Source organism: Nyctibius grandis, chromosome 1 (assembly GCF_013368605.1).
Source record: "Nyctibius grandis isolate bNycGra1 chromosome 1, bNycGra1.pri, whole genome shotgun sequence".
In the NCBI taxonomy this organism is placed as follows: Eukaryota; Metazoa; Chordata; class Aves; order Nyctibiiformes; family Nyctibiidae; genus Nyctibius; species Nyctibius grandis.
Window position 1 is genome coordinate 45,623,396 of NC_090658.1, and position 25,051 is coordinate 45,648,446.

Sequence of the window (25,051 nt, forward strand, 5' to 3'; positions counted from 1 at the left end):
AATTGTTTTGGGCAGTATTTGTTTTGGGAGGGAAGTTGGCCCTGCTAAATACCAATGAAGTGTTGCTATTGTTTTGCAGTTTTGCCCATTTGCTAGGTATTTTTGATATCTTTTTATTGGCTTGTCATCATATGATGACTTTTACATTTTACTTGTAACTTATTGTAGTATTCAGAGTTGATACGTTGGGAAATCAACGTATTTTTTACTCTATACTACAAATACCAAGGAAAGGAAAAGTTTTCTATTTCAGGTGTTTACTGTGTTAAGAAATTAAAGTGATGGAAGTCATAGAAAGGACTTAGCAAGGAACTAGTGTGATGTTGCGTAGCGTGCTATGATAAAAGTCTTGAAATAAGGTTATAAAAGAAAATCAGTGGAAATTTGTTAGATATGTAACCTAATTACTTAAGAAATGTGTTTTTTAACAGGTCCCTTTCTTTGCAAGCAATCTACTTAGGATCTGATTCTATTTTCTTTTAAATTGATGATTGTTCTGCTATTGATTTATATTAGCTGGGGGATCATGGCTTTAATTCATTCTAACTATGGTTTTCATCTTGAGTTCCTTATTTCAGTTGGCCTTTTTGCTGGATTAGCATACATGGTGCAAGTAAGGGCACAGGCAGAGCCAACCTCAGTCAAAAGTGCCACAGGTGCGGCTAAGGACAACAGCAGTTATGTGCTTAATACATGATAGTTTTTGTGATGAAACCATTAAGCATTAGACAGATGAGTGAAATTATTTGGCAGACATCTCAGAAGAGTAAGTATCAGGTGATTGCAAAATTTTATCATAGCAAGTCCTCTGCCTGCTGCTTTTAGCAATGACTGAGCTTCTCTCAGGGGAAGAAAGCCTCTGTGAATGCTGTTCTCAGCTATGTTCAGGAGGTGGTGAACTATTTCTCACTCAACGCATTACTTTTTTTCCCCCCTGTGAAAAAGTATGTATTATTACACAGCAAATGGACTAGTACTCAGATACTTTTTTTTTTTTTAAATAATTTTCTAAACTTCTAAAATGTTTGCAGTGACATTGCCACTGAGTTACCATTCTACATTTTTCAAAAGAACCAAAGTTTCCAAAGTCAAAATTTGTGTTTCTCTCCTAGACTTATCTGGTGGCTACTCCTTTAGAGGAAGCCTTCAGAATGCAGTGTTAAATGCCAGCAGCTCACACAAGCGTCTCCTAGCAGTCCAGCTCCTAAAGGTGTTTTTCTGTATGGAAATGTGTGATGCTTAAACAAATTATGTCTGGAATTCGTAATGCAATTCCAACTGATTAGTCAGCTCCTTTTATTGTCTGCTTCCAACAAAGGAAACTGTTGCTCCTAAATTCAGTCCTTTTGTAAGTGACAACTGTTTATTTTCCTCTCTGGTATACTCCTTTGTGCAGGATGAGATAAACAAAGCTACTGTAGCTAAACAAGTTGTTAGGATTATTCACAGTATTAATAGAGAGAGGGTGAGATGAGGACATTGCTATAGTCAACCAACTTTTCTCTCCTTGTTTACATTCACCGCTGTTTATTTTGGTTTACTGACAGTGTAATGTCTCTGGTCTTGTCCTTCCACTGCTCTTATCCATCTTTTTCTGAGGCTGCTACAGCAAAGGCAGTCATTTGGATTCTAAGTCAGTAGTCTAAGATGAGATCTGGCAGTTCTGCAAGTCCTTTGCCTGAGGAACAAGATCTCCTGCAAGTGTCAGCAGTGGGTTTTTGGGATGGTTGATCTCATGGGAAGTCCATATGGCCTGTGGCTGTTTTTACATCATGCCATTCTCTGTCTTCAAGAGTGGTCCTTGCTTGGCTTGGTATGGCATGGTGGAATATCTAAAAGAAGGGCAGAGTAGTAAAGGAAGAGGAGATTAATAATGGCGTTTGCATGTAAAAGGTTGAGAAGACAGTATTTCCTCATGTTCTTATGTATAATTTGTGCCAGCAGCAGGAAGTCATGATGAAGGGTGCATTGTGAATGCAAGTGTATTTAAGTGAGCCCTGTCTGTGTTTAACACTTGAGTATGTAATTTCTTCTCCTGTGTTTGACTTCCTCAGTAAGATTTACAATATTAGATAGTAGTAGTGTATAACAGGATGAAGATAAAAGCTGTCGGATTGAACTCAGTGTATGGTTTTATTTTAGCACAAGATGCATTAGTAAGAGGGGCTGGGAGTAAAATGTGAAATTAGCATTCAACAAAGAACACAAATTCTATTGTTACCTTCTTAAAATTTGACTCGAGGTGGGAAGGAGAATAAGTTGTACTAGTGATTTGTTTAATTTCCTTTTTATGAGAATGAATAGGAGGAAACTGCAGTCTTCCTAGGATGTAAACTGACAAATACATACTTGTTTACGAGGAAGAGTGGCTGACACACATCTCTCTCCTTCACCATGCAGAACATTCTGGTACTAGTACAACGAAGCAGTAACAATATAATTAAACGTGTGTGTGTTCTTGAAAGATGACAGTATTGGAGACTTGGGTCAAGTGTGTGTTTAGATGCTTTGCTAGACAACTGTGCTTAGCATTTTCTAGGTACACCCTAGGTACACTTGCTAAGAGTAAGTGGATGGGAAGGAGGAGTGGCTGGAAATGAACAGAACATTAGACCAGCAGCACAATTACCTGAATTATGACTCCTACTTTTCCTTGACTGTAAAGTAGTCACTTAAATTAGTATTTCCACTTTAAAAGAGACTATCTAAAGCTGTCAGACTGGGTTTTAGCCCTGAGTTTCTTTAGTGATTTTAATGTTCATACATTACTGCAAAGTTAATGTCTATACTGCTGGAAGCTGGGGAAATACTCTGGGGAAGTTCCATAGGTTTGTCCCATTTTCACATGCTGCTTTAAATTGTTGATTGCTGTTGATTGCCGGCAGAAGCAGGATGCTGTGATAGCCAAGATACGTGGGATCTTAGCTATTAAAGTATTTATTGTTTGTTGATGTTGAATTGTTATACCTGTGCTTGAGCCATCTCAGATTCAAGGACGTTCTGAAGTCTGCAAATTGAGATTTCTGTGCTTCAAATAGAGCAAATATAACTTTGAAAGTATTTGAGAAGCAGTAAGGAGGCTACATAACGCTATTTTTTCTGCCATTGTTTTTATCCAAAAGAAAGATGAAAGTTAACCTCTGAGCTTTAGTTTCTTACGTATAAAATAGAGTAATTTATTTTGAATACATGAAAATGAAAGTATAATTTTTGCTGCTAAAGTTAAGGTATACTCACTTGAATAATCCTCAGAATGTATTGCAACAGTTTATTGTTCCATTATGGTGCATGTCTCTGTTCTCCATACATTGTGGTGTATGACTGTGTTATAACATACATCTTCTTTTTTTTCTTTAGTGTTTTTGTATTGCTTTCCTGCAATTTCTCTTCTTGGTCTTTTCCCTCAAATCAACACCTTCTGTATATATCTTTTGGAGCAGATAGACATGTTGTTTTTTGGTGGTTCTGGTAAGTAGCCAGTTTCATCCCTTTCTGGGCTTATAACCTTATATGGGAGTATATTATTGCATGTTTTAAAGCACAGTGCATGTTAAAGCTCAAAGAGCTAATGGTATTCATATAAAACTGAGGTGAATACTAACAAGACCTCCCTGATTTTTTCTTTTGAAAAGTTGTATACAAATTGTGCTATAGGTTGCAGAACGTGGCTGACATCAAAGAGTTTTTTCCTAGCATGTCTGATGTGAAACTTTTCTATATTTATAAAGAAAAACTTTTTAAAAGTTTTATGTTAAAACTCCATGTAAAAGTAAAAATAAAAAAAACACGTTTGCGTTGTTCCATAATAGGACGTGTTCACAAGATATTGGATGTGTGATTTTCTGGTGTTATTTCAGTCAGAGATTAAACAGGGCCCGTGAGAGATGGTGCATCGTTTTTTTGTTAGTAGTGGTGGTTTTTGTTTTTCATTACAGCTTAAGTAACAGATAAGATTGGGATGCATCTACACCATCATCTTAGTTTGGATCAAAAACAAGCTTCCTCCTTGTTCCCACTTAGCACGTATTGTTTTGCATCATGGAATGATGTCAGATTATGCAAACTGGATTGCATTTGGATGGAATGTAAAAGAAAGGTGCACTGTAAGGGTGCACCTATTGCACTCCAAACACTAATGAGCATACAGTCTGTGGGACCAGACTAGGGATAGTCTGCAGTAAGGCATCTCAAACATATCCATATGTCATAGATATGACATCCTCGGCACTTTTCATTCTACAGACCAACACTTACTGCATCGTTCTGGTTGCTACTGTAGACATAGGATTTGGCAAGTGGTTAAAACTAGTACAGATGATACGGGTGTTCTTTGCTTTTTTTTGTCTCATAAATACCATAGCAGATCTGGAGGAAATAACATGTTGGATAAAGTCGTCATCCCATCAATAATGATGATTCCATTGTCTGTTGAATGCTAATTAGAGCACGGTTTTGCAGCCTCTATGTCTCCATTGTTGAGACTGCTGAACTCCCAATTCCATCTGACAGTTTTTCCTATCTGTCACGGTTTAAAGCTGGGCTGGCTATTAAACCTGCGGCAGATGCCCTCTGTTATCCCCCCCCCCTCCCCCCAGAGGGAAAGGGAAAGGGAAAAGGGAGAGAGACTTCTGGGCTGGAAGTAAAAATCACTGAAAGGAAAATCGGCCTGCTTCTGGAAGCTCTCAAAGGAGGTTATAGCAAGAGGTCAGCTGTCATCCTTCTCTCTCCCTTTAAGCTCGTTCATGTATCTTAATATGGTGCAAATCATGGCTGACCGAGCAAGTTAGGATGCTTTTGGTTGATACCAGAGCCTGTGTCTCAGGAGCAAAGGAAAGGAGGAAAATTCTACTTGGGAGTTCAACTAGAAAATTGCCTGTTTTGTAGATCACTTCATTCCTCCTCAGTAGCAACATGAAGAAGCATACTGATGTTTTGGCAAAACAATGTTCAGCACAAAAAGCAGTAAGTAGCGTGGGACCTCAAGTCAATGGAAAACACATGGAGTTCAGTAGAATCGGACTTTCAGTCTTAGCTGTAAACAGTTTTGTGAGCTTATTCGGGGCATTGAAGATGTTCTCTCAACAACCAGCTTTGTGATATCTGATTTTAATCTGTATGCCTCTCATGATGCAAGAGCTGTTTCATTTTTTCTTTTGAGTGCACATTCTCATTTAAGAAGAAACTAACTAACATGTAATGTCTGCGTTTCAGCTGCTGCTGGGTTTGTATCTGCACTATACAGCATTTCCCGAAGCTTTGTGGTTCTGATTGTCTTATGTGCTTTCTGCTTCAGTGCAGTGAAGGTAAGCCAGAAAAACAACACTGCAAAAATTCAAGCTCAGAATTAATATAATGTAGGGAGACCACCACTGTTTGGTGCTATCTTGTCATTGTTTATTGAGATAAGCTTTACAAGCCACGTTTCATGTTCTGCCTATTAGCTACACTGAAATAGATTGAAATTGTAGTGGAAATACTGGAGTAAATGTGTGTCTAATACCTGTGATTGTTTGCCTCTTGCATGTATCAGTCTGAAATGATCCACTGAATTTTCACTACAAAGACTAACAGCAGCCTCGGTTTAAAAAGTTGCAGCTCCTATTGACCTGTATAAGCCAGGCTGAATTTGGTCAAAATTCCTAGTAAGGTCTGTTGTATTTTCAAGGAAAAATACAGGATGTTATTGTTGCTTCATAACAGTATGCTTAAGAACTTAAATTTCCAGTGTGGGCAGACCAGTGGATCATCTAACCCAGTACTGTGTCTGCATCCATAGGGAAATGCAATTTAGGAATTTAATGCAAGCCAGATGACTGTTTGCCATGCTTTCCCTTAATATTCCCCCAGTATCCACAATTGTTGGATTAGGGATGTTAGAGAGTGTCCCTGCTTATTTCATTTGGTATCTGTGGACCTGTTGTCTATAATTTACCCAGTCCCTTCCTGAATGTGCTGGTCCTGTCTGTCTCCACAACTTTCTGTGCCAACAAATTCCAAATGTTCATTGTGCTCTGTGCAAAGCAGTGCTGTCCTTCATTGGTTTTAAACTGATCTGACCAAGTCTTCCCTATGCCTAGTACTGCAGGAGTTGTGGAAGAAGTGTTCTGCATTCACTGTACCTACTGCCTTTGCAATTTTGTAGGCAACAGTCATATCACCCCCGGCAATCTCCTCACTAAACTGAAGAGATCCAGCCTTTCTAGTATCTCCTTGTAAAGCAGCTGCTTCATTCTCTCAGGAGTAGCTAAGTTAATTGCCCAGCTCTGTGCTGTCTCTTACTCTGTTATGACCTTGAGAGGTAGAGAGTAAGTTGTGTATGGTGCTTAGGATGTGGGTGTACCACGACTCCATATTCTGGCAAAATGACTGGCTGCCTTGCTTTCGGTGCCCTTCCCAGTGATGCCCGATGTTTTATTTGGCAGTTGCTGCATTTTGAGGCATATTCAGTCTAAAGCATTTATTTTTTTTTTGCAATTAATTTATATGTCCTATGCATTTTTTTGTTTTATTTTAAAAAACAGCAATGAAATTTTGTCTATCTTCAAGTCTGCTGTAAAATTCCCAGTGACTACAGGGAGACCAGAATTTCATCTTAGACTTCTGATAAAATTTATCCTTTAAGGGACAGTCTTTTGACAGTGTTTCATTATGCTGTCAGTGCCCATGCAGGGGTGCATCAGGCTATGCAGTGATCTACAAGCTGCTCTTGACATTTTGCAGGCATACGTGAAGAGGATGCTTTGTGGCATTACACATGTGTAGCACACACAGAGATTCCAATATGAGGTTCTACAGCAGCCAAGGATGTATCATGTCTACATGCAGGCTGGTGATTTGCGCAGATGGGAGGGGAGATCAGATGTTTCTTTAAGGGAATTGTTTAAGGAATGTAAGCATTTTTATAATGGCTTTTAACAATTTTCCACTTAAAATTTTGAATAGGAGCCTTAAATCAAAAAAGGTCAATTATAATGCCTTAATGATCTCTCGCAGATGATCAGAGCTGGTTGTGCATGTGTTTTTAACCACTCCCAGTAGTAAGGTAAAATGTGTTAAGCCACCATTTTATCTTGCCTCTGGGTGGCTTGAGTCCATACACAATAAATTACGGCAACTCAGCTGCTGAGCAGTGCTGTGTTAAGACACTTTAAATTAAATGTCTTTGAACATGTGGGACATACTGGGAACATACTCCCAGGGAATCTCCTGTAGCCAGGCTCACCCAGTATATCAGTTATACTGGTTTGACCTGACCCAGCTGTGTGATGCTAGAAAGCTTGACTGCTTCTTATGCAGTTTCCTAAAGTAGCTAGTATTCCTGCTATATTAATGATTCAGAAACTGGCAGCTGGGATAGAGAAGGTGACTCTCTGTAAGGACGAACAGAGTGAGAAAAATCTATAATGGGGTGGGGAGAAACAATGAGTAAAATTGAAAGAGCTGTATGGAAGGAAGGAATTGAGTTAAACCACTGTTCAACAGGCAAATATATGGGGAAATGATAATTTTTTCCCCTGAGGTTAGCAGAGGGTGATTCAGTAGTTGAGGGTAGGAAAGTTGTGTGATGGATACTTTAAAAAATAGTTTTGTAAACAGTATTAAAGTAAAGCCTCTTAAAATACTCTGCAAACTCCTTTCCCAGTATAATACTTTAAATTGCAGCATGCAGGTGGCTTTGTAGATAACCAATCTCCTCATGGATTAGACTTCAGACTGCTTAGAAACATGCTTTTAGTGCTACCTTGAAGTTGTAGAGTGCTGTGAAAGATTTACAAGATATCTGTTGTAAATTACCAATATTAAGTGCAGACTTTCTGTTCACACAGAAATTACAGTTAATTTGAATTTTTATGGCACTGTTCTTGTGAAGGCACTTCTAAGGAGGTTAATTTAAAGCATGTAAAGATGATTCCACTTGCTTCAGCTCATAATCTCAGTCTACTGGAGTGCTTGAAATTTCATGCATTTTTTTCTTCTAGAAGTTATGAATAAGCACTTGTGTTAACCCTCCTTGTTCTTCAGTCAGGTCCAGAGATTTTTTTCCTTTTGGACTGTTGTCTATAATATTGCAAGAGTGTATGATTCTTTGGTTGGTGGAGGAGGAGTAGGAATTGGCTTAAATATAAGAGAAGAATCTGATCCTGAATAGGGACCAGTGTAAAAGGTGGTCTAAAACCCCTGTAAGAAACTAGAACTGTTTTGATACGTAGTGAGCAACAACTTCTGATCCTAGTCAAATGAAGGTTTGGATTTTTTGATGCACTAGAAATTGCAGAGTTTAACTCAAAACTGATCAAATGCTATAGTCCATTTCATTGAGGTGTTTGCACAATGGTGATAAGTACATGGTTTTCTTTAAGATAGAAATGGCATCTCTTCCACATTTGAACTTTACAGCTATTCTTTATTTTTTATTTTTATTTTACTCTTCACTTTTAGTCAGTTTGGCAAATCCAACAGAACATAATTTTCAATATTTATGGAGGTCAAAAAATCATCACAATCAAAAAAATTCATGGCAAGGAAACACGATAGACTCTCTCTGGCACAGGATTTCTGGGCTGCAAAGCTTATTTCGTGGCTGAAGTGTGGCATCCTCAAAATGTAAACTCTGTTTATTGGCAGAACATCTTATAGCTCAGCAGGTGTAACTGGCAGAGTTCTATTTCCTGAAATAAATTGCAGAGGAGAATGGATCTCTAAGTGGTTTTGTGCTTTTTACTGGTGAACAATTGCTCACATCAAATGCCCAGGCTGAAGACCCATTCCAGTGGTATCAGGTTTGAGCCTCTCCTTCCTTAAGTGGTTCTTGTGTTCTAATTATTATCTTGCAGGGTGAAATAGTCTAGCCTCATTTCTCTGTGTATGTTAATTATTCCAAAAGGAAAGATATTATTCAAGAAGGAGTTTGTTTAGAAGAATAATTCATTTACTACATGATTTTCTTTTTTTATTAAAATAAATAAACAATGTTTGTTTTATAATAGATCTGTGTTTTTAAGTGAGTTTTTCTTGTTCATTTTTAGGACAGAAACTATATATATGTATGTACAATAGTTTGATTTAATTGCAGTCAAATTTTGAAATTATTTTAGAATAGCAAATTTGCAGCACTTAACTCTTTGCGCTAGAAATCCAATTTTAGAAAAATTAAGAATTGAGCAATCACAGAATCACAGAATCAATCAGGTTAAAAGAGACCTCTGGGATCATTGAGTCCAACCGTTGCCCTGACACCACCATGTCAACTAGACCATGGCACTAAGTGCCATGTCCAGACTTTTCTTAAACACATCCAGAGATGGTGACTCCACCACCTCCCTGGGCAGCCCGTTCCAATGTCTAATAACCCCTTCTGAAAAGAAATTCTTCCTAATGTCCAACCCGAACCTCCCCTGGCGAAGCTTGAGGCTGTGTCCTCTTGTCCTATCGCTAGTTGCCTGGGAGAAGAGGCCGACTCCCACTTCACTACAACCTCCCTTCAGGTAGTTGTAGACTGCAATAAGGTCACCTCGGAGCCTCCTCTTCTCCAGGCTAAACAACCCCAGCTCCCTCAGCTGTTCGTCATAGATCATACCCTCCAGACCCTTCACCAGCTTGGTCGCCCTCCTCTGGACTCGCTCCAACACATCAACATTTTTCTTGGAAGTGCGGGGCCCAGAACTGGACACAGTATTCAAGGTGCGGCCTCACCAGTGCCGAGTAGAGAGGGACGATCACTTCCCTAGACCGGCTGGCTACACTATTCCTAATAGAGGCCAGGATGCCATTGGCCTTCTTGGCCACCTGGGCACACTGCTGGCTCATGTTTAGCCAGCTGTCGATCAGCACCCCCAGGTCTCTTTCCGCCGGGCTGTTTTCTAACCACTCTTCCCCCAGCCTGTAGCGCTGCATGGGGTTGCTGTGGCTGAAGTGTAAGACCTGGCACTTGTTCTTGTTGAACCTCATGCCGTTGGTCTCTGCCCATCTATCTAACCTGCCCAGATCCCTCTGTAGGGCCTTCCTACCCTCCAGCAGACAGACACTCCCACCCAGCTTGGTGTCATCTGCAAATTTACTGAGGGTGCGCTCAAATTTACTGAGGGTCTAGATCATCTATAAAGATATTGAACAGCATCGGCCCCAGAACTGAGCCCTGGGGAACACCGCTAGTGACCGGCCGCCAGTTGGACTTTGCCCCATTCACCACCACTCTCTGGGCTCGGCCATCCAGCCAGTTTTTAACCCATTTAAGGGTCCACCCATCCAAGCCCCGGGCAGCCAGTTTGTCTAAGAGGACGCTGTGGGAGACAGTGTCGAATGCCTTACTGAAGTCTAGACAGACTACATCCACAGCCCTGCCCTCATCTACTAAGCGGGTCACTTTGTCATAGAAGGAGGTCAGGTTTTGGTGTATGTTGTGGTGTATGTCCACAAAACAGTGTAAGTACTCAAGTTAACTTTCAACATGCAAATATAAGCTCTGAGAATTAAGACAAATAGGCCTGTGCTGAAATCCTGTGCCTTGTGCAGACTGATTTTGCTGTTCAATTATGTTGTCCAAAAACAACTGAGAGTGTCTATGAAAAAAAGCAGCTGTGGTATAAAAAGCAGCTGTGGTATAGATGTATCATTAGTTTAACTTAGTAATTGTTACTGATTTTTGTTCAGATAAGTTGCCTGAGAAAAATTATTATACAGTATTCTCAATTGAGAGTTCATCCTACGATCTGCAGACAAAATTTGGCGTGCCCAATGAGTTCATCTGGCCCTGCCACTCTTTCTTGAATGGCCTTTCAGCATCTTTGCCATCGCATCACCAGAAATGTTTCTCTCTCATGGCTAAAATGCACGTATCACCTAAAAGAGTATGGACAGATCTCTAGTCTTGTGCTAATGGTGAATGTGCAGGTTGGATCATGCGGTAGACTGCTTACATGTCCCATCACAGGACTTGATCAGAAGCATATGGTGTGTTTTGAGGGGTGGCTGCATATGGCTCGTCTGATGGACACAGGGTGTTATGTGACCAAACATGCACGTTCCACACAACTGAAAAAAAAGGGACAGTCTGTTAGAAGGCCAGGCGCAAACTCATTGCATGATGAGGGGGCCTGTGTTTGAGTTGTGTGACTCAGACACTTGGAGGAGAAGAACAGGGACACGTTCTTTGGAGGTGACTGAGAAGCAAAGGGTTCCCACCTCCTGTGGCCAAGCGATCGTCTCCCCTCCTCAGGGTGCTCCTCAGCAGCTTTGCCCTTGCTTGCTGTTTGTGCAGAGGAACTGTGGGTCTGCAGTTTGTTGGGACCTCCTCTGGTGGTCTGATCCTCCTCTACGCTGGACTGATCAGTTTTCTTTTTGTTTAAAGCTGTCAAATTAAAAAAAGACAAGAAAACCCAAAGTTGTTCACAGTAGGAAGTACAGAGTATTGCATCTAAAATTATGACAGATAATTTCTCCAGAAACCCCCAAAATACAAAATAGCTGGTATTCTAAGTATCCATCCGTGTGTTTGAGGCCTTGAGGAGTGATGGACAGGACGCTTCGTCACTGTTGCCAGTCAAAAGAGCATGTTGTGAGTGGAGCAGGTTTTCAAGTTGCTGTCTGACGTAGCTGGTGAACAGAAGTCGTTCCCTCTGGTGATGACACGAAGTCACCTGGATAGATTTTTGTTCTACAGTATCCCAGTGGTGCAAAGGTGGCTTGGATACAGCTTTTGGGTGCTGTAAAGCAATCTCTTCATATGTCTTATCCCGTGACACATTCCTGTTACGAGTGATGTGACACCAGCTGCTTATCCAGCCTTACGTACAACAATACTGTGAACTTGATTTCAGACAAGAGAGAAGATAAATGTCTTAGCTTCTGAAGTGCAAAGAGCTGAGACTTTCTTTATCTCCCAGGCCTCTGTTCAATGATATCGTCACTCCTTATTCCAGTTCTTTCCAGGTCCTCTATGAACTTTCATTTACTTTTGTTTATAAAAAGTTCTAAATCCTAAACATGGTTTTATTACGTCTTTTGGTCATTCCTTGGGTTGTTACATCTAATAGCAGCAATTTTTCAGCTCGCTACTTTTTTGAAGCTGTTGGGTAACTGAGTTTAGTTTAAAATTATCTGAGTTCGCTTCAGCCTGGCTTTACTTCTGATCTCGGCTTCAGTCCTGTAATCTTGAAGAGAAATTGGCAGCTCTAATAGCTACCTTAGCTTTGATATATGAAAGGGTTATCTTTTTTTCCTGGAGGAAGTGTTTTTATTTTCAGCTATTACATCCATCAGATTGGAGACGCGGGAACTTCTGTGCCGTCTTTTTCACTTGACTAGAATTGCCTGATGTGCTGATTTTTGTCTCCCGCTCCATCTGTTTTGTGGTCTGTGCCCAAATATTTAACAGATATTTTAAAAAAAGTCAGGTATGCCCTCCTACTTTTTCCATAAATTTTCAGTCTGGAATTTAGCCATCTTGATACCAGTCTTTAGGATTCCAGTGCATCAGTGTTTTGCTGTGGGGCAGAAGAGCAAATCCCTGAAGGTTTCTGGAATCAGTCAGTCCTTCTCTTTTGCCTTCTGTTCCAATCAGCTGGTTTGGATTTGAAACTTATCCAGAACCAGTTAATTATTTATCATCCAGCTTTTTTGTTTGGTGGTTTGATTTTTTTTTTTTTTTTAAACTGCTTATGAAGCTTGTGGTTTATCTTAATCAGCCTGGAAAAAATTCAGATTTTGGACTTGGGTCAGAAAAATTAAACCGATGTGAATGTGTTCATATGTGGCACAGCTGCCTCCTCCAACTCTGTGTAAGAGCATTTTTTTTAAATGAAATTTATATCGTTTCCATTACCTTATAAGTGAAAAAAGTATTTTCTGGTAACTTATCGCTTCAATGGACAGTTACGAAAAATCCTGTGTGTATTTTAAACCATTCTCAGCTCACATTGATGTAGTTTGGTTTGTTATTTAATGAGTTTTAAACTCATTAATCAGAATAACAATGCTTCTTGATTCCTGTTTTCAGTGACGCGGGCTTCATCTGTGTACTAATAATTTTGAAATATTTGTCTTAGGGTTTTATAATGGGAAAGAATTGCAAGCATAAGTCTTCCTCAATCTGTTAAGACTGCCCAAATAAATTTCTAAACAAGCACTGAAAGGGCCCATATGTATAGACAGAATTCCCGGATGTGTGAGTGACCCAAAATAGAAGTATAGCATTATTAGACAGCTTTGTTTCTACTGCATAAAATACTTCCAGCCCTGTTGGAGGTTTTGAAGACAAGGCTCATCAATTTTATGTACTTTCCAATTTAGAGACCCCTGAGGTTCAGGCAAGAGCTGTTAGGAGTGCTAATTTTGGAGAGAATTGTCAGATGTCACGTGTTTCGGTGAGCGATGTTTACAGCCATAGTCAGACTCGCACTTTAGTCATAACTTCAGTAGTTATGCTCTTAGTTTTCTGCGTGTATAATATAAACTTATTGTCCAGATATAACAAAAAAAGTAAATTATGTCTGCAGACATATGGCCCAGGGTTACTCTACAGAAGTATGTCACTGTATAGGAATGTAGAAATCTGCACTTCTTGTTTAGGATAAACTCACCATTACGTGAAACATGAGTATTCATGGCCCCTGCCTGAAGTTGTTGCTCATCTTACTCTCTAACTGAGGAATCCTTGTCACAGACAGGGACCCTGCTGTGTAAGGTAGTGTGCGCACACATGTGCATACCCCTGCATCAGTCCCATCTTTGTGGACTTTAAATTTTGTCAATGAAAGTACAGTCACAGGTAACAGTTGGGAGTGAAACAGAGAAACAGAGACAACGTTGCTCAGAATGGGTAGTGATATATGTATTCTGATGCCTTATCACTTGTCAGGTTTTTGGAGCTTTTCTGGGAAAGTGATGTTTTGTTTTCCATGGATGATGGGAAGATAAGGCTGGTGGGCATCTCGTTAGAATTTGTCTCTAACCAGTGTAACATGAAGTCCGTGAATAATTCACATTTCCAGATTGTTAGTGTTCACTGAAAACGAGTGTCCATGGTAAAACAGTTAAGCTTATAGCTAACCTTGTAGAGAACAAGTCGTTGTTAGCATTTTCTCATGCCTTTGGGGGCAGAGGGAGGATTCCCTTTTATAGTCTCATTCAGAAAGTTTGTATATATTCGGAAATAGGATGATAGTATTTCTTTCAATTTACCATCGCATGTGTGGAATGGCTGACCGTCAACAGCTGTCCTGCATATTGTTTGATATGAACAATACCATAGATCCATGATGAAGCTGGGGAGCGGAAGCAAGGAGAAAGACACGGCCCCCCAAATTGGTTGAATAGTGATGAAATCATGAGAGAATGGAAAATTAGATGCTGTCTGTTCTTTGTGAAGAACAACTGGAGTTTGTCTCCATATTTAAAGATCCAGTCAGTATGCAAACACCTTTAGTGATGCTAGTGGTGCAGTGATCTGCAAAGTCTTTGAGTTGAGAGGAATATTCTATTAAAAAAAAAAGTAGCAAGAATTGCTACTTACCACAGTGGTTCTGCTGTGTTCAGAGCACTTTTTGTCTCTGGAGTAGGACATATGATTTATTTTAGCATATCTTTGAAAGATAAGAGCTTGCTATATGCATTTTTTCTAAGGAAGAAAGAAGCAAAAAGGATAAATAATGTAGGACAGATAACTGCTATCACCACTTTTTAAAAATACATTTGCCTCCCCACGTTTACCGGTGGTAAAAGGCTTGTAAGTTCAAAGACACCTTTGTCTTCCTTTTATTGGGTTGTTTTGGGATTAGGCAATTCTGTGGTTGAAATGGAACACCACCCCCGGACCACTGGGTCTGTTGTAGCTCATCACTTTCATCCTTAACCCTGTAAGTCCATTTCACTTGTTTTAAACATGACTATATGAGTGTCTATTTCAAAGTCAAAATTCTTTATGAAAGCACTACATGTCACCTCAACCAAATGAGGTAAAGTAGGAAGTCAAACTCCCTGTCTAGTATGACAGACAATACCAGCTTCCAAGACTAAAACCTGGCATTCCTGTTTTCCCACTGAGAAGAATCATTGTCCAATTATCAGCTCTATTGTTTTTTTAATCTTTTTTAATTTAAAGCTCTACCAGGCATCATTAGTGGGGGAGAAAAATGACAAAATGAAGCAGGATACATCATACTGATGCTGGAGAAATGACACCTTTGTTCATTCTCATCTTTTGTACAACATTGTATAGTATTATTCTGGAAAGCCCTGCTCTCTAGGATCGTAGCAAATATCAGTGCCTGTCCTGCCTGCCTTCCTGGCTCCCTGACGGCTGAGCTTTGAGGGGACAATGACACTTTGGAACTGGAGCGCAGGCCAGCCAAATGCAGAAGCTGTGTGTAATATACACAAAATAAGGAAGTAAAGAGTTCCTGAGACATTAATATGAGGAATCAGCCATGTGCAGTTTCACAGTAGAAATAGGGTGGAATGATTTCTCTAACTGGCTACTGATATGTTTCAATAGCCAGGTATATTGCTGGGCTCTTTATAGTATTTTGCTTTCGAAATAAGTTGCAGGGCGAAGGGGCAGTCACGCACTAGAAGCTGTTGGGTGGATCTGTATGCAGTTGTATTGCCCTGGAAATGCAATGGATATTTGGATAGGCTGTGATTCAGCCATTTTCAGAACATTTTGACTCCATTTAGTTTTCTTCAGTGTTTTGAAGAATATTAATTTCTTACCTGAGACTAAGCGTGGGAGAAGTTCACTCAAAATGTATTTGGCTCCAAAACTGGCAACAACGAAATGAAGAGTGGAATAGATGGCAAAGTTTAACTTACTAAACAAATGGTGCTGGATTCTTTCAGTAATACCATGTAACTCTCTCTTTTGTTTGTAATGACTGTTTTACGTAGGATTGTTTGATATACCTAGACACTTCTTTCTTTCATCTGTGTGATGTTCAGGAGTATGATGAGGGGAAGGTGATTCTTGGAATTAAAATTTCACTTGTGTGATACCAGTTCTTAGGACAATGGGAATTTCATCGTTAAATTCCAAAGAAACCTCACATTGCAGCAGGTGGTTTGTCCCTTAACAACAAATTAGTTTGTCTTACTCAGGTATTCTTTGCCCCTGAAAGAAATGAAATCTTTCTTAATGTGAGTCAGCTTTGCTAAGAAATCATACATATCACTGGGGAAAAAAAAAACCGATGAAAAAACCCACTTTATTCTTTGAAAATATTGTTCCTGTACAAGTTATGAAGTTTTTCAAGCAAAAGACATACTGCAGAAGATGCCTTGTTTCACAGGTCCTACAAGCATTGTGTCTCAAAACCTACCCAGAAAGTGCTCTGATGTCAGGCTATGGTAACCTCACATTCACTTGATCAGGTAGAAGTTGTGTGGAGGCATTGAACAAGCCTAATAAATGAAATGGCTATGGATCTGATCCACTGAGTTTCTGTGTCTTTCACAGCCAAAATTTGTGTCCTTTTACAGCTAGGACTTGCGAGTATGTCTTAGGATCCCTAATTTGTAGCTGAGGACTCCACAGATGAAGCTGGCCTTGATAAGTGTTCATTAAGCTTCCTGTTCTTTGTCTTATTATTTTTAGCCAATTTTAGCTGTTTAAGTCACCCAGAGACAATTTCTCGTCTTGGTTATGCCCAGAGTGTGCTGGCGAGTGTGTAAATTGTCTCCTCTTTCCCTACTTGGGGATGTCATGTACTGTGTTGAGCACTCTCCCCATCCACTGTGTTATCCTCCAGGCAGGGCCTGGATGTAATGTACAAAACAGCAGAAAGATTTCAGAGTGAGGTGCCAGAACTGTACCCCACTGCCTGATTGAGATGACATTGGCGTTTGTTGCATGCAGTCTGGCCACAGGTCAAGTAACGACATATCAATTTAGAGTTCAGACAAATACAGCGCAGTTCATTTCACTCACATCTCATTTTAATGAGAATTTGCCTCTACTGTTTCATTAAAGAGGAAAGAAAACCTGCCTTTCATGTGGTTTCCTAGCTGATTGCTGATTATAGAGGAATTACATAATATGATCACAAAACATGCCTCTAATCGCAGTCTTTTTCACAGTAATAGACTTTGATATGAAAAAGGGTTTTCAGTCCTTGGTAGATGATGTACAAATTTAGATGCTGTGCATTTAACACTGCATGTCTAGCTTAGCCTACTTTAAAAAAAAAAAAAAGTTCCGCATTCCTAACTTACAAATACTTTGCTTTCTGTCCTTCTATTCAGGAACCCTGGGATGCACAACACATTCCAGCACTGTTCTCTGCTTTCTGTGGTCTGCTAGTTGCACTTTCTTATCACCTCAGCAGACAAAGCAGTGACCCATCTGTACTGATGTAAGTTGCCTGCAAATGTTGTTTATTGATTACTCTGTACAGCACACAACCAGAGTGACGCCTGGGTTTCAGAACCACAGGGATTGTCTCCCAAAGGTAATGTGGTGAGGTGGAAATTCCTCTCTGTGTCTACCTGGTTGGTGTCAGTCCTGTAAATAAATGAAGTGCTGCAGTCAGATTGCCAGGCTGGTGCTTTTTAAACAGCATTGTCCAAATTCTATGAAGCAGATTTCACCCTCTGTGAAATTGTGTGCTTGCCATGTTGGAGGATAGCAATTTAGTTGAGGAGGCTCTCAGGCTACTGCAGTTGCAGACTGTGCATTGGGTAGCACTGTGGCAAGGAGAAAGGACGTTTGATGTACTGGGAAGATGGCTCAATTCCAGCTCTTGCTGAGGGTCACTGTCAATAGGCTATGCTTCTCTGTCTGAGATTAACTCCTTCCTTTTCTGCTCTGACATGGTTTGCTAGAGGTAGCTGAGGAAAGTTAGTGTGTATTCAGAGCTGACATTGTGAACAAGGGAGATCTGGGGGAGAAGTCCCAACATTGTGATCTGCAGGTTGAGGTGACGTGAAAGAGGCCCATAGATCCATAGCTCGGGGGGGGCAGACGTGAGTTTTCCTGTGTGAGAACTGCACTTTTTGGCTCTCATGGGGGCTGTGGTGGTCAGCGGCTGGGCATCTACCTATGTTTCTATGGAATTAAGCAAGCGTGTGGGTTTTGTGCAGCTGGTATCACCACGCCATCTGGGATTCTGCTTCACAGACGGCTCAGTCTTGTCCTAGAACAGTGCAGAGGGCCTGTAAGGAAACCCACAGCTTCTCTCCTTTGATTCATGAGGTGTGTTGTGTGTGTGTCTTGAGGTGAGGCTCTTTAGTGTATGAAGATTGTAGTAGGCATATTGTAAATCAGGGTGGTTGGACGCACAATTTTGTAATGCAGGAGAGAGAAGGGGGAAGTGGAGGGCTTAGGCCATTCAAGATTATAATTGAGGAGAGAAACTTTGGAAGAGGAGAATTCTGATCAGGAAGGAAAGGCTATAGGGCACTAGTAGAAAATTGGCATCCCAGTAAATCTTAATGAAGAGCTGAGAAATTCCTTCTTTACCATCCAGAAGATTCAGGGAATCTGATATTTATACATTACTAGGTTCTGATGTGGCAAAGCAACAAGAACTGCTTATATCTATTGCCACTAACTTTATCTAAAGCCTACTGTGTCTGGCACTGATGTCAATTAGACCTGGATCAAGCTTTGCGTAGCTGGCGTGTAGTTCATCGATTGTTACAGTATGGAACCTCAGGTATGGAAGGAAGTGGAGCTGTGTGCTGTATTAGGGAGATTTGTTTAGCCTTGGAGTAAGATATACACAGGTAAATTAAAAAGCAGCATGGAAGTGTGAGCTTTTTCAATTTTCAAGTAATTTAAATGTATTCTTCTCTCTCACTCCCCAGGAAGGACATACCAGTTCATTAACTTCTTTAATAAAACAGAAACTTGTCTTTCCTTAAGACTTTTGTTTTAAGGAAGTAATCTTAAACCATTAAATCCATTTTAACTTTTAAATCTATCTACTGATTTCATAACATTCTTAATCAAATCTTCAGCAACTGAAATGGTTGTTAAATATCTTAAGATTACGCGTATGTGTACAACAACATCAAATGTTTATTGTGCAATCATGATAAAAATGTATAATCTTTTAAAAAAGAGGTTTGAGGTTTTTTTTTTAAACAGCTCTGAACTTAAAAGAAGTTAAGGAGATTGGAAACAGTATTTAAGGGATGGCCTGCAGCATAAACTTCAAGATGGAGGAGGAGGTAGTGCATAAATCTTGAACTGAGGATTAATATGCAATTTATAAAGAAGTAGCTTCTTTGGCCTTTCTAATGTGGATCTAAACAGCTCCCATACTGGCTTCAGCTTAGCTGAAACATTAATAAAGGGCATGAATGCAACAATACCCTCTCTGCTTATTCCTCTAAATGACAGTCACATTGATTGGACTGCTGAGACTCCTTAACATTTTGACAAGGAAATTCTGCCCTGATCACAGGTAGAGCTGGTTTGCATCAATCTCCAGCTGTACAGAGATAAGATAGCTACTGCATACATGAGGAAGGAAATCTGAGGCTGTTCCTCCTCCTCTGGCCCCCAGGAATATTCATATCTGTTAGACAAGTTCAGAAGTATCCTAACTAGGATTTTTTTTTTTTTAATAGGTCCCTTATTCAATGCAAATATGTCCCTCACTTTCTACGTCAACAATTTGAAGATTCTTCAGCAGATCCACTCCCAGAAAAGATGAGAGAATCAGTGGTAAGACCTTTTCTTTCATTGCTTTCTGTTCAAAGCACTCTCCCATCTGTTTTCCCTACTGAGGAACCTTTTAAATATTCTCATTTAGTAACTTAAATATTTAAATTACTAAAAGCACTGAAAATGTGAGGATATATATCCTACTTCTTTAAATCCACAGATGGAAACTGAGGGAAGGTCTCCTAGATCTTCTTTCCAGTGAGGGTGGAAGGGAGAAGGGGGATATTGCAATTTTCCTTTCTTGAAGAGTTCCTTCGAAGGACTCTGCAACATTGATTCCTTCATGTAGTTGATGAGAAATGCATTCTTAGAGCTTGGAGAATGGGACATCTCATCCTGGTTGTTAGAGAGCTAATGCAGGTTCTGTGCATAGAGTTACAGCCTGGCAACCTGGTGTGTACAAGGTAGGCTGGATTGTTCAACAAGCGTTCAAAAATATGAGCAGTCCTGCCAAACTCCCTGTCTACATTGGAGGGAGACGGGATTTGGTCCACAGAATTAAGTGTGTTTAAAACAGGCCTTATTCATGCTTTTTCTAGGGCTGGGGCTGGACCTGTTTTTCAGGAATGCCTTTTTCTGTGCCAGGAAGTACTCTTGACTGTATGCCCTCCACCCCAGCCAAGCCAGGTAGTGCACAGACCAGAGTAGGCACCTAGAGATGGAAGAAGCATGTGAAACTTGACTAGTATGAGAGAGGGAGGTGTACATCCCTGGTGCCAAGCATTGCCATCTCATTGTCTCTTCTTTGCTTGGCAGGCTGTTTATTTCCTACTGTCTGGCACATAGCTCTAAGTTTGTGTCAGCTTATTTCCCACTTCAGCTTAAACATCCAAAATGACCCATCTTCCTTTTTGTGTCTTTTTAAATTAAAAAAAAACCTCCCTAACTGTTACCCAGGGGAGATTGATCTTATAAAGAGTTCATGTGGGAAAATCGTCAGGTTTCTAGAAGTATTAAGGGGGTGTTTGACATTTCTTAGAGTTATGAACTGTCCTGCTTCCCAGCTGTCAGACAGCCCTCCCTCCTGACCACATCCCTAATGCCTGCATCTGAGCATTTGCAATCTAGACAATTATTCCTAAATTCCTGAGTGCTTGCAGAAGCAAGGAGCATTCAGAGATTACCTGGAAGTCAAACTGCTTTTTTTTTGACCCTTAGACATGACCTGAGAGTCCGTAGTGCCTAGTGGTACAGGTTGTTAGTGCGGTAGCTGGCCTGGCCTCCATATGTCCCTTCAAAGGGATGCATCTCTCCTGTACATCTTGTATCATATTTATCGGGCATCTTATAAGGTGTTACACAGCCTACATTCAGCACATGAGTTTATCCCACACTACCAATGTTTTCTACTTTTCTTTGCTAAGCTGCTGCTTAGATTGTTATTTTCTACCACGTAGAATGTTATTTTAAACTGCTTACTAATAAGGCCCACAGAAGATTAAGTGATATATCATTTCTTGTTCTTGTATTGAGCTACAGTTTACTGCAAACTAAACTGTTTGCAACAGGATCACACTGCAAAATGAGTGTCCAGCTAGTAACAGAGTAAAAACCAAAATATTTATGTTAAAGTTTTGCTGTATTCTGTGGTATTTCTGTTGTATAGGTTATTGCCACAGTTCATTGTCAACCTGTTCTTGTACACGGGCACTGTATGGCCAATATAATGGAAGGCTTCTTGTTCCCCCGTATTTACATCCCACTTGTATCTTTTGCTGATAGTGCCCTTCTTAGAGCAGTACAGAGTCTGATCTCCTCTGTTCTGCAGATGGAGGCTTGCCAGGGGACTGGAGCCGTTACTGCAGCTGTCCATTTAACTGATGTTGTTTCACAGTGCAGAGGGAAACCTTGAGCAAGGCTTCAATATATTGAAAACAAAAAACAAAAGAGTGAACAAATTCTCATCTAAGATCCTGGCTGTGTTTTCAAAATGGAGTCATGCTGCAGACTCTTGACCTATTTTTGTGTCAGATACTTGGACAGAGATCTGATGTCTTACACTGACACAGTTACCATGTGGTTTAACTGCATTGTGTCCTTGAGCCACTGGATTGGAGGATGCAGAAGCCCAGAGAGGACTGCAGTGGGACTGGCCAGAGATAAGACTTAAGTTCTTCTCTTCACCATGTCTCATTCCTGTCATGTTTTGCCAGTGTTTTTTTGCATTTAGTTAAGTGGGATTCTTGGCACCTTTTGCTTCCCAGGATGTACCTGGTTTTGGGGATTGGCACTTTTCTGCTCTGTACCTTTGATACTCCATGCTGCTGTTTTCCCTCAGTATTGCTGGAGCTTGCTAGTTCTTTGCCTTCGTTTTTTTTTTTTTTTTTCTCTGCCCGGGCTTCCCTCAACCTGTATAAAAACTGTAAGCAAATGTGTTTGCTTACACTGTTAATTAGTAGTGCTAATTCTTCCACACTGTGAGATCTCTTGAAGAAAGAGAGGGCAATTTCTGATTAATGTAGGCTCTTTGTCTAACTCCTGTGTTATCTGGTGTCTCTGTCTCAATTAAACACTAACCAGTTTGCCAGGAGACTCCTACTGCTATCTCACAGTGCAGTGCTAATAGAGCAAGTAGGGAAGAACTGAGGTAGGAGAAAATGCAAGTGCCTCAAGTTTGAGGAGCACAATCAATCCACAGTCTCTGCTGACTTGCTTCAGCAACAGCAATCGTGTTTAGGATGTAGTACTCTGATGGCTCTTGAAAGCCAATTTAAATAGCTTCCAGAACTTCTGCAAGGGGATCTTCAAACAGTTCTGAAACTGGGTGAAACAATATGTTGGTATTTGAAGGAGATTTCATGGTGGTAGTTTGTTTTTTCCTCTTGGAGTGCTCCTTTGTGAGGAGACTATTCCTAACTCCCTGTCAGTGGCAAGAGATGGCAGGATGCAACACAACAGCCAGTCTTGTCCTGGTCTGTATACAGACATATGGTCTACATAACGTGCCATTTAAATAAGACCTGTTTTAATCAGAAATCCTGAGGCGTACAGAACCAAATCACCTCCTCGAGTAGCTGAAAGCAAACAAGGTTAATATTGAAAATTAATGTGTTGTATTCTGTAGTGGTTTTGCATTGATGTTAGGAATAATAAATACAGCATCTCTAATGTTTGGTTACATGACCTTTGCTATTTTCCTTTGCTTGAATAGCTGTGTAAGAATTGCTAGCTTTGGAAGCCTGAATTATAAAGCAGCTGTGATGGATAATTGACCATTCAACTTTGAGAATGGAGCTTCCTACCATTATAATTAATTTCTATAGGCATCCACATGGCTGATTACTAGATTAACCAGTGGCCTGAGGGTGCTAATGTGTTACATTCAAACTCAGCTTCCTTCCTGGCCTTTAATACAAACATTTAGATAGCTAGTAAAAGGATTTGTACAAAGCTCCAAAAGCATAATTGAAAATAATAATTAAAAAAAGGTACCACTTTACTATATTCTGCTTGTAAAATCTCTGAGGTGTCAAATGTAGCGATGTTGGTTTGGGGTTTCTTTTCTTCCTTGAGCATAAAATGGACAAAAAAGAACACCTGCTTTCAGCCCAAACTATGACAGTGATTATCTCTCACTGCAGAGATTTTAACTGTGATCAGAACTTAACTTTTCTGCGTTGGACCAATTGCAGTGTAGGACTCAAGCACATCGTAGGGCTATTCAGTATTCAATTCATAAGTGCCTGGCCTTGGGAATGGAATCCAAAATCCTGCTTTAGACAGTTCAGTCTAAATGCAGGACAGGGAACAGAGTTACATCTAAGGTAGGCACGTGCTTTGCAGGAGCTAGCTGCCTTCAGCAGGAAGGGTGGAAGCCGCAGATCCACCCACAGCAGCCTGTAGGTTTTCTCCTGGAAGGTAGCTCTGAATGCCCCTCAGCCAGAGAGAGAACTTCCCAGGGTCAGCCATTTCCTGGGGGGCCCTGACCGCCATGACATGGAACAAAAGCAGCTACCGCTCACCTTTTTTTTTTAGAAGCAAAAAACCTGAATTTTGTGAGAAGTTTGAATGTGTCTACCACATGAAGAAGGAGCTTCTGTGGGGACCGTTGTGCAAGCCAGCAGCTGTGCAGTACATTTACATTTTGAAGCAGTTCTATGCAAGGGCAAAAGGGCAAGTATGGGCATATATGATAGTTTAAACACTTCAGATGTTGCCAGAGTTGGAATGCAATTGTCAAATTTGGGTTTAAATACCTGAATAATAATAATAATGCTTTAAAAACATAGGTCTCTTCCTGTATGGGATTGTTAATGTGTCAAAAGGAGTGAGAGCACCCTAAAAAGAACACTTACAAACTCAAAGATGGGAAAGGTGGGAAATCCCAGTCCTGTGCAATATAGTCTGTGTAATACATTCTGTTTTGAATGTAATGTTTTGAAAAGATTCTCTTTGGTGACCTGGCACAGAATGGAAAGTTAGGATGCCGCCTCTCCCCAAAATGTCCGTTATTATCACCCCCGTTCATTTTACAATTTAATTAGTAATATTTGATGTAGTTCTTAAACTGGCAGCTTCTTCAGTCACCTGATTGTGAGATAAGTCGGTCATTTTAATAGTAATCCTTTCTGGTTGTACAGAAGAGCTTGAAAATATGATTGGAGTGTGTTTGTTGTTCTTATATGCTTGTTTTAGATTATTGAGTAGTTGGATTCAGCTGTGCAGAAAATTACACTTGATCAAGACTTTTCACAATATGTATTCACGAAAGGGCTGAAATAGTGTCATATAAATCTGGCACTGCTTAACTTTCTCAGATGCTGAATTTTACAAGCTAAATGCTGCTGCTTTATGTAGATTTTGTATGCAACATCTTTAAAAAAATTTGGAAAGGTTAAAAAAAATTATTTCCATTACATGCATTGGTAATAATTCCCTTCTTCATCTTTATTGGGGTTTTGACCATAATTTTTTAGTGCTGCTCTACATACTAAAACCACTTGAGTTAGAGATGGACACACCACTTGCTACTGAGAGAAGTTCTGAACCGAATGGAGAGGACCTGTGGGGACAGGCAGGGATCAAAATTTTGTTCAGGGAAGAGAATGCCTTTCCCATGAGGTCCCTCATGTTGTGGTTCTCCTGTTGCATATGACAGCCAAGAAGCAAGGAGCAAGGCCAGCAGGGCTATGTTTTGAAAAGATGGTTGTGAAGAGTTAGGGAGACTGAATTCTGCTCCTGCACCTTCCCACCATGCAGAGTGCAGGGCTGTCTGGAGAGGGCACAGCTCTTGGAGGGGAGGGAGTGCTGTTCTTTCAGGGGTACGTGCTCCTGAGCAGCCTGGGAAAGGGAAGGACAGTGGTGATGCTTGAGAATTCAGCTAAATGGGCTTGGAGTTCCCTGGGACAAAGCAAAAGTACTTATAGAGCCTGAAGGCTTTCTAGTCGTGCT

At 40.3% G+C, this 25,051-nt stretch overlaps 1 protein-coding gene across 1 annotated transcript in view; it reads left to right on the top strand.

The window, feature by feature from the left end:
* Positions 1–25,051, top strand: part of PCNX2 (pecanex 2) — a 175,552-nt gene that overhangs the window by 62,205 nt on the left and 88,296 nt on the right. Inside the window, exons 14-17 of the mRNA XM_068424968.1 lie at positions 3,358–3,468; positions 5,212–5,303; positions 17,233–17,342; positions 19,564–19,660. Of these exons, the coding sequence (XP_068281069.1) occupies positions 3,358–3,468; positions 5,212–5,303; positions 17,233–17,342; positions 19,564–19,660 (410 nt within the window). The remainder of the gene's footprint in view (positions 1–3,357; positions 3,469–5,211; positions 5,304–17,232; positions 17,343–19,563; positions 19,661–25,051) is intronic.